General features: G+C 47.4%; 1 protein-coding gene across 1 annotated transcript in view; it reads left to right on the top strand.

The window, feature by feature from the left end:
• Positions 1 to 10,000, top strand: part of LOC125044858 (afadin-like) — a 146,307-nt gene that overhangs the window by 22,997 nt on the left and 113,310 nt on the right. Inside the window, exon 2 of the mRNA XM_047641820.1 lies at positions 9,806 to 9,998. Coding sequence (XP_047497776.1) covers positions 9,806 to 9,998 — 193 coding nt within the window. The remainder of the gene's footprint in view (positions 1 to 9,805; positions 9,999 to 10,000) is intronic.

The raw sequence follows: 10,000 nt of genomic DNA, 5'->3' as shown, positions 1-10,000 counted from the left end.
AAGTAATTACAGGAAATAATACTCATACATGTAATCACCTTGCTATGTAAATAGTGACATTTGTGGTCCTATTTACTATGCTGCATTGCGCGAGCGAGACGACGCCTTCATGACACACGGCGACAATCAGGGCCGACCTCCTAAGCCTCTGTGTTATGCGGCCTCGTGTTCGTTGCCTAGCGGGAAACCGTTCATTTTATCCATTTTCTAAGTTCTTTGAAATCATTATTTTATCGTGATTACTATTTCCTTTTCGTATTCCAACTGTAGTTTCTTATCGCCTTCCCGGAAACGCGGTTCGACACCACATCCCTGCCTACCTGTGGGAATGATTGCGACGTGACAGATGGCGGACAGAAGGCGCCTACGCGAAGGACGAACCTCGCTTCCCACCTCACAAGCGACACCATAACCCTCACTGCCATCACCACTGCCATCAACTACATCATCGGCATGGGTTTACAGCGCGCCATAAAGTGGACGTGACTGCCCGGCCGCCATCCGCGAGCGTGTGTCCGCCGAGTGTCCAATCCCGGCGACCTGGTGGCCTGGTCGACAGATTTCTTCTCCGTTTTTTGTCTTCCTCGCGTGATTCCACCTTTCGTTAGCCGGATAATGGGATGGAGAATGAATGGAGGGTGATGGAGGACTGCTGGGGGAGAGGGGTGAGGGGCGGGGGCGATGGATGACTCAGCTCCGGAAAGGGAGAATGCTCCAACGACTCTCGACTTCCTTCCTTCCTTTTCGCTATTTTTTTCTGAGTCATGTTTGAGTCATTCTTCCTAGATTACAGGGTGACAGTTGGGTGGTTTTAACATTACTGTTGTTTGATTTTAGTTTGGTTTATTGTTATTAAGAAACGCGGTTTTGGTTTGATCATTATTAAGTACTGTGCAGGTGTGGAAAGTTGTAGTGAGAGTATTCCCCGCCTCCTGTATGCGGTTACAGGTGGATTATTATTTTTTGCTGTTATTTTTGTTCGTACTATTTGGTTATTATTACTATTATATAATAATTATTTGATGTCAGTTGTTATTATACTCACTAACTTGCTGTTATTATGCGACTGTTAGTAATGAACTTGTTGTAACGTGGCGTGATTGACTGTGGGAATCAGCTGGACGAGATTTCGATGTGAAATAGAGAGCAAGGGAGACTCGAGACGTACTGCTGTTGTTTTTGTTAATAATGTTCATAGCATTATTAGCATTTTTGTTTTTTATAATTGTTTTTTATTTTGTTATTCCTATTCTTGTTATTCAGTATTTATTGTTATTATTGTCATTATTATTGTTGTTGTTATTGTTATTGTTACTAGTTATGATTATTATTATACTTATAGTTATTATTATTATTATTATTGTTGTTTTAGTTTGTTTTTTGTTATTATTTTTATTATTATCAGCCTGTTGGTAGGAAAAGAAGCGAGATCATATGTAGAGCATATACGGTAGCCTTCGTATTCTTCCAGTCTGCTCCATTTTACGAATTTCTTCCATGCTGTCGATTTTCACGAGGAGAAATCTCGAGCCTGTTTGTGTGGTCAGTTGACCGAGTGTCGCGGCAGGTAAAGTATAGATTGGAAGGTGGGGAAGGAAAGGGGGGGGGGGGAGAGGAGGATGAGGATGAGGATGATGAGGATGAGGATGAGGATGATGAGGATGAGGATGATGATGAGGAGGAGGAGGAGGAGGAGGAGGATGAGGAGGAGGAGGAGGATGAGGAGGATGAGGAGGAGGATTAGGAGGAGGATGAGGATGAGGAGGATGAGGATGAGGAGGATGAGGATGAGGATGAGGATGAGGATGAGGATGAGGATGAGGATGAGGATGAGGATGAGGATGATGATGATGATGATGATGATGATGATGATGATGATGATGATGATGATGATGATGATTAGTAGTAGTAGTAGCGGTGATGGAGAGGAAGGGATGAAGGAGGGGAAGGGGTAGTGGAAGGGAATGGTAGAGGAGATGAGGGTGGAGGGAGGGCATATGAGGGGGAGGGGGGGAGGGCGTGACTCACGCGGCGAGACAAGGGCGGAAGTCAAGGTGGCAGCACTTATTATCTCTTCTTACGTTGCTAATTCGATATGATTTTCAAGGTTTTCTGGCGTAGGAAATACCAGCAAGGAGCGTGGACACAGGACTTAAAATGTTATTAATGTGAAGAGAAACTGGAGAGCTGTCCATTACTCTAAAGCAAGAGTAACTGCAATTGTAGATATATGAAACCTTAGGATCCACGTTCCTTATAGTAAAATTAATAAAAGGTTGCACCATAATCAGCTTAACGTGATTATGGTTGTCCAGTTTTTGGATTTTTTTAAAACGAAAAACTGAAATTTTCCTAGATTATTTTTTAAATTCACGGAAGATGCAGAAAGTGAAATCAAAGCTCGAATACTTACCATTCCGCTTCGTAATACTGTCATAATCTAGCAGCATTTCACTCTTATGTCATTATTTATGCACTTTGATAATGCGAAGGTCGACTGATATGCAATAGGCAACAGATACCTATTCGCATTCCTGCAGTATCAGCTGTTCAGATCTGTTGAGGGCTTTCGCCAGATTTATAAATGTCATATCGCACAAAGACGCCACGCATATAGATTAGTTTCCCGGATCTCTTTATTATCCTGGCATTTGATTTCAGTTTTAATTCATTAAAAGACATGAACAGGACTGCATTCCTGGAAAACGATTATTTTTCTTTCCCCGCCCTCCGCCTCAACCTCCCTCTTCTCCGTTCTTCCCTCTTCCTTTCTTTCTCTCCTCTGTTCCGTTCTCTCTCTCTCTCATCCTCATCCCCTTTCACGCTCTTTCGTTCCTTACTCTCTCTCTCTTCTTTATCCCCCCCCCTCATCTCCCTTTCCCCTTGTTTGCCTGCCCCAAAGGGCGACTGGCCTTGGCCAGGCGCTGCGAATAGAAGGCGAACAAGCCCGCGTACTCAGCAGCCTCCCCTCCCTTGCTTCCTCACGGCGGGCGTAATAACAGAGCGGCGCCAGGTAGGCTGACTGGGGCGAGACTGTTCCGACGAGACGCCCACAAATTCCAGCTCCACGCCCACGCTAAGGGGAGGGAAGGGAAGCAGGAGGGAGGACAGGCAGCCTTTACAGAATAGGGACTCAGTGTGAGGGGAAACCACCAGGCTTTTAATTGAAGGCGCGAGCGGCTGTGAGTGAGTCCGTGTGGATGACGAGAGAGGGACAGAACGGTGGAGCGGGTGGGTGAGTTTGGTGTCCAAATTTGGGAATGTTGCGTCGAATCCTTATCTTATCAGCATCGTTGCAAGATTCTTCACTTCCTTTTTGCTGTATTTCAACGTGTTGAGTGGGGGTTGCCTTTCGTACTGAGCGAGCGGGCGTTGAAGTAACGCGCGGGCGAAGGACGGGAGAGAGAGAGAGAGAGAGAGAGAGAGAGAGAGAGAGAATGAGAATGAGAATGAGAATGAGAATGTGAATGTGAATGTGAATGAGAATGAGAATGAGAATGTGAATGTGAATGTGAATGTGAATGTGAATGTGAATGTGAATGTGAATGTGAATGTGAATGTGAATGAGAATGAGAATGAGAATGAATATTGTATGAATGGGTTGTATTGTGGACGGGATTGATATAGTTAGCGAAGGTTTGTAGTTGTGTCTGCCATTGGCGGAGTTTATATGGGGTGGGTGTGGGGTGGGTAGGTGGTAAAGGTTGGCTTAGGTTGTAAAAGATATATATTATATGGCATACGAAAGCTTGCGTGAAAAGGAGTAATTTACGTTTTGAAAGGTAGTTTACAGTAAGGGGTGATTTTGGATTTTGAGGATATTTGTATAAAAGGGTTAGTTTGGCTTCTACGCAAAAGGCTGGAGGTTCTTAACGAAGGTTAGGACGTTAAGAGTAGTAAGGGATGGAAAGATTTTGATAGACGCTATAATGTTACTCAGGGGACCCATGGTGCTTTAGAGCAGTTTTGGAGCAATGAAGGGGCGCCAAGGGCCTGTAACGGAAAACGGTAGCTGCTCCTCAGTCGAGTCGGTCCAAATCCCCAGATAATGATCCCCTTCAACGGAAGCAGACGCGTCTGAATCGGCCGGAGCCATTCGATTGCTCGATCCGCCTCTGGCCTAAGTTGCCGTTGGGCCTACCGTTTTTATTCTGTGCAACGTTCCATAGCAGACACCCCATTTCCCGCCTGCGTCTTCCCTAATTGCTGCTGTGTCTTAGAGAGCGGTGTGACATCGATGACGAAGACACGCAGGGACGGAGCGTGAGAATCGTGTTTCACGCGTGATCAGAAGAGCATTTATTGAGTCTCCCGCAAGTTATTGGTGCGTTCGGCTCGCTAACGGCCATATGTCGTGCGCGCGGGAGGCGAACCGCACGGGGGGGGGGGGGGGGGGGGGATTATATGGTTCGGAAACTAGCTTTGTCTTACGCGGGGGCGGGGCTCTTTTCTTGAGAAAGCCCAATCGGATTCGGTGATTGGTGTCTACTGGTCTTGCTGTCTGTTTGTCACAGGCGCTCTCATGGTTCTTGATGCCAAGGAGAGACTTCTCTGCACCTGTTAAGAACGCTTTAAAAAAAATATAGTATTGAGAATAGTAATGGATAGGTAAGCAAAAGGCACTACCTGGAATCTCGACCTGGAGGAGTCAGAGGGCCAAGGATACGCACAGTCACGATGTTAGGAGATGGGAATTGGCTGTGCGATTGTGCGCTCCCGCTCGTCGCTTGGGCGGCGGCTCCCTCGGAACTGTATCTCGGTGTGCGCCAGCCTTTGTTTTTCTCATTTCGCTCATTTGTAATGGTGCCTGATGTGATTTCTGCCAGTCAGAAACTTTCTTCACCCCCCCCCCCCCACACACACACGCTCTCTCTCCCCCTCTCTCTCTCTCTCTCTCTCTCTCTCTCTCTCTCTCTCTCTCTCTCTCTCTCTCTCTCTCTCTCTCTCTCTCTCTCTCTCTCTCTCTCTCTCTCTCTCTCTCTCTCTCTCTCTCTCTCTCCCCCTCTCCCTCTCTCTCTCCCTCCCCTCCCTCCCTTTCTCTCGCTCCCTTTCTCCCTCTCTCTCCCTTTCTCCCTCTCTCCCTCTCTCCCTTTCTCCCTCTCCCTCTCTTTCTCCCCCCCTCATTCTCTCTATGTATTCACATGTGTGTGTGTGGGGGGGGGGGTCGTCTTCAACTACATTATACCTTCTACATAGGCTAGTGAAAATAGAAACAAAGAACATATATAGGCTTGTCCAATTAAGAATTTAAAAAAATATTCCTTTCTTGTTACTGACTCAAAAAATATTTTTTCAAAGGCATTATCTCCGTGTTTGTGAACGATGAGTCACGTACCTGGCGAGTGACGTTGACCTTGCCATGTAAGGGAGCGGAAGTGGTAGGGGAAGGGGAGGGGGGGAGCAGTCGGGGTGGAGGTCCTAGGAAGCTGGCAGTGACGTCATCGCGTTCCATGGTTGGCTCTGAAATCCTCCGGTCATTATGAGGCTTTAAGAGCATGTGTTAATGATTAGACGAGTGTAATTAAGCTGGCAGATAGAAAGACCTTTATTGGGTGCGCTCGTCTGCATAATGTTAGGGGTGGGGGGGGGTATTAGGCCTAATTGAGCAATAAAGTGAAGGGGGGTTGATGGTAGGGAAGGGGCGGTATGGGTATACATGGGGTATTCAAGGGAGAAGGGGGTTCAGGAATGGTGATGCTCGGTGGCGCAAGGTGAAGCTGTACGTGAAAATTGCAATGATGATTCTGCTAACGGGGATGCCAACGGAGCGGCATAACGGCCAGCTCGAGTTGCATTTCATTCTCTCTCATTTCTTTTCTGAACTGTGAGTGGTTAAGTCTTACTTGTCGATCGTGTGGGCGTGGGCGTGGGCGAATGTGGGGTGTCGTGTTCCGCTGTTCTCTGTGTGTCCGCGTCTGTCTGTAACCCAAGAAGGGGGAAGTGTTAAACCCGCCCACAGTCATCATTCACTCTATTAGTGTCGTATGGGATGTGGCTGCAAATACACATACAAGGGACGGACACGCACACACACGCACACGCACACGCACATTATATATATATATATATATATATATATATATATATATATATATATATATATATGAGAGAGAGAGAGAGAGAGAGAGAGAGAGAGAGAGAGAGAGAGAGAGAGAGAGAGAGAGAGAGAGAGAGAGAGAGAGAGAGAGAGAGAGAGAGAGAGAGAACCCTGTATGTTTATAATTTGTGTATGTGTGGCAAAAATTAGTAACTGAGTGAACGAGTATGTGTGGTGGGGGGTTAGATCAAAGAACACAGTGTAACTTTTGACAACGGCTAATATCTTCATCTAGATGGAAGGAGCATTGAGAATCGTAATTTTTAAAATAAAGTGGGAATGAAGACAGTCATTGAGGCAGAGGGGGAGAGGGTGACTTATGTTGTTTACCAACCAACCTCCTCAGTTGTATATCTTCCCTGACATATATCATAAACATGAACGCTCGAATGCACATGTGCTTGGGTTTACGCAAAATACAACACACTCAAATGGCGAGGGAAAGAAGCATTCATTCAGTAAGGTGCGCACATGAGTACAATGCATTGTAAAAATGTGTGGCTTCTAAAAACATCTAAATATATCCTGTAAATATAAATACTGTACGATAGTGTCTTAGACAGGTGAGAATTCCTCATGGGCAGAAATTTATTATAAATACACATGGATAATTACGCGAAAACGCGGTTTTGAGTAAAGAACTCTCCAGATTTTGATTCCAGTACCAGTAAAATACAAAAATCTGATAAAGTGCAGATTCTCATGTCTGTTCTAATGCATACAGGCTTTGACATTGCATGACCGAGCGTGGTAGCCACAGACTTACCCTTTTCGGCATACCAGCTATTTGCAGTTCCTAAGTTCACCCTGGCAGGTGGGACGAGGGCGGGAGAGACGGAGGAGGATGGGGCTGGTGGGGTGGAGAAGGCGGGGCTTCTAACCGCATCATCAGCTTGTTATCTGCAGCGATCTGCCCCTCCCCCCGCAGTCTCACCTGCCGCGGCATCCCCTCGCCTAATGAACCCTCGCGGGGAACTTGCGCCTCGCTCTGGGGGACGCGGATTCAGGTGCGCGTCGGCTGCTCGTGTAGGGTTTTATGTACTCTGTCTGTACTCCCGTGCTTCCAAGCGGGGGGTGGGGGGATAAAGAAGGCTTTGGTCCAAGGGACGCATGTATCTTTGTATGTGTAAATGTGTGTGCGCGTATCCATGTATGTATACATGTTCGTTTAAGTGGGTGTGCGTTTATTTATGCATGTATGTTAGGGTGTGTATGGGAATGCACATACATTTATAGTATGCGTATATGTTTGTGTTTATGACAGGGTGCGAGACTTATTTTAGAGACACAAAAGGGAATCAAGCCTGGCTTCCTCGGGTCGAGCCACCTAGACCGCGGCTCCGGGGGCAGACATTTTTTTTTCTCTTTCTGAGGTCATCTATCCCTCCCTTCTCCTCTCTACGGTGGGGGCTTTGGGTGGGATGAGGTGGGGGTTATGCGAGTACAGGTTGGAGTTTTATGGCTTCCACAGTAACGTTTTCCCCGTATCTCTCCTAATCTGTCATTCCCTCGGCTGCCTCAGCACCCATCTCTCTCTTTTCCTCTTTGTTCAGTTTCCTCTCTCTTCTCTCCCCCTCATTTCCTTTCGTCTCCTCTCCCCTCACCTTCTTCCTCTCTTCCTTTCTCCAATCATCCAACTGTTTATCTATAAACAGTTGGCATCCATCCATCCATCCATCCATATATTCATTCATCTATTCTTCCCTCCATCAGTCCATCCATAATTATTCCCTCTCCGTCTATATTCCTTTCCTTCCTTCCCTCCCTTCCCTCTCTCTATTCCCTATCTTCCTTCCCTCTCTCACTCACTTTTCCCTACCTTCCTTCCCTATCTCCCTCTCTGTTCCTTACCTTCCTTCCCCCTCTCTCCCTCTCTATTCCCTATCTTCCTTCCTTCTCTCCCTCTCTATTCCCTATCTTCCTTCCTTCTCTCCCTCTCTCTTCCCTACCTTCCTTCCGTCTCTCTCCCTTTTCTTCCCTACCTTCCTTCCCTCGCTCCCTCTCTCTTCCCTGCCTTCTTTCCCTCTCTCTCCCTCTCTATTCCCTACCTTCCTTCCCTCTCTCTCCCTCTCTATTCCCTCCCTTCCTTCCCTCTCTCTCCCTCTCTATTCCCTACCTTCCTTCCCTCTCTCTCCCTCTCTATTCCCTACCTTCCTTCCCTCTCTCTCTCTCTCTCTCTATTCCCTACCTTCCTTCCCTCTCTCTCCCTCTCCATTCCCTACCTTCCTTCCCTCTCTCTCCCTCTCTATTCCCTACCTTCCTTCCCTCTCTCTCCCTCTCTATTCCCTACCTTCCTTCCCTCTCTCTCCCTCTCTATTCCCTACCTTCCTTCCCTCTCTCTCCCTCTCTATTCCCTACCTTCCTTCCCTCTCTCTCCCTCTCTATTCCCTACCTTCCTTCCCTCTCTCTCCCTCTCTATTCCCTACCTTCCTTCCCTCTCTCTCCCTCTCTATTCCCTACCTTCCTTCCCTCTCTCTCCCTCTCTATTCCCTACCTTCCTTCCCTCTCTCTCCCTCTCTATTCCCTACCTTCCTTCCCTCTCTCTCCCTCTCTATTCCCTACCTTCCTTCCCTCTCTCTCCCTCTCTATTCCCTACCTTCCTTCCCTCTCTCTCCCTCTCTATTCCCTACCTTCCTTCCCTCTCTCTCCCTCTCTATTCCCTACCTTCCTTCCCTCTCTCTCCCTCTCTATTCCCTACCTTCCTTCCCTCTCTCTCCCTCTCTATTCCCTACCTTCCTTCCCTCTCTCTCCCTCTCTATTCCCTTACCTTCCTTCCCCTCTCTCTCCCTCTCTATTCCCTACCTTCCTTCCCTCTCTCTCCCTCTCTATTCCTTTCCTTCCCTCTCTCTCCCTCTCTATTCCCTACCTTCCTTCCCTCTCTCTCCCTCTCTATTCCCTACCTTCCTTCCCTCTCTCTCCCTCTCTATTCCCTACCTTCCTTCCTTCTCTCTCCCTCTCTATTCCCTTCCTTCCCTCTCTCTCCCTCTCTATTCCCTACCTTCCTTCCCTCTCTCTCCCTCTCTCTTCCCTACCTTCCTTCCCTCTCTCTCCCTCTCTCCCTCCCTACTCCTTTCTTTTCCTTCCCAATTCCAACTCCAGCTTAGCTCTCTTCTCCCCGCCAGGCTGTCCTTCACACAGTATAAAGTATCAACCACATCAATGCATTTTTGTGCTTAAGTGGATTCACTGTCATCATGTCTTCACTCTTACAGAAAGTGCTTGAGTGTTTCATGAGCCGGAGGATAAACAGCACATTTCGTCCGCGTTTCACCAATCCTCATTCGACTGCGCTTGAACTTACGCCCTTCAGGTGCGGCCAAGGGTTTTGTTGACAGTTATGAGTCCGCTGTTACGCCAGCCGCTGCGGTGACTCAATGCGGCTTGATGTGCCTCGGCTGAAGGCTTTTTTCTTTTGAGTTCACTGTCGTCATTTTTGTAATGGCTTGGGAATGTGCGAAGGACTTAGCGGTGGTTAGGATGCTCAAGGACTTGTGTTTTTGGTGCTGTTTTTAGTTTGATTGCGAAACTTTCGGGATGTGAACGGGTCGTGTAGTCGTAAAGTAACTTGTGTTCATGATTGTTGCAGCTGCTGTTATTTTACAGGAGGTTTGTTATTGTATCACAGCTTTAGAAGTAAAACCTGTTTTTGTATACTATTTGAGTGTTTGATCTTAATTTTAATGTATCTTTGTTTCCCTTTCCCCGCAGGAGTTGGAGTTCCACGGCGTGATGCGGTTCTACTTCCAGGACTCCGGCCAGAAGGTGGCCACCAAGTGCATCCGCGTGTCCAGCAACGCCAACTGCCGCTACGTGATCGAGACGCTGGTCGAGAAGTTCCGGCCGGACATGAGGATGCTCTCCATCCCCGAGTACGCGCTCTACGAAATCCACGAGAATGGAGGT

This window comes from Penaeus chinensis, chromosome 36, assembly GCF_019202785.1.
Source record: "Penaeus chinensis breed Huanghai No. 1 chromosome 36, ASM1920278v2, whole genome shotgun sequence".
NCBI lineage: Eukaryota > Metazoa > Arthropoda > Malacostraca > Decapoda > Penaeidae > Penaeus > Penaeus chinensis.
Note: the sequence above shows the minus strand (reverse complement) of the source record. Positions and strands in the feature narration are given on the sequence as shown.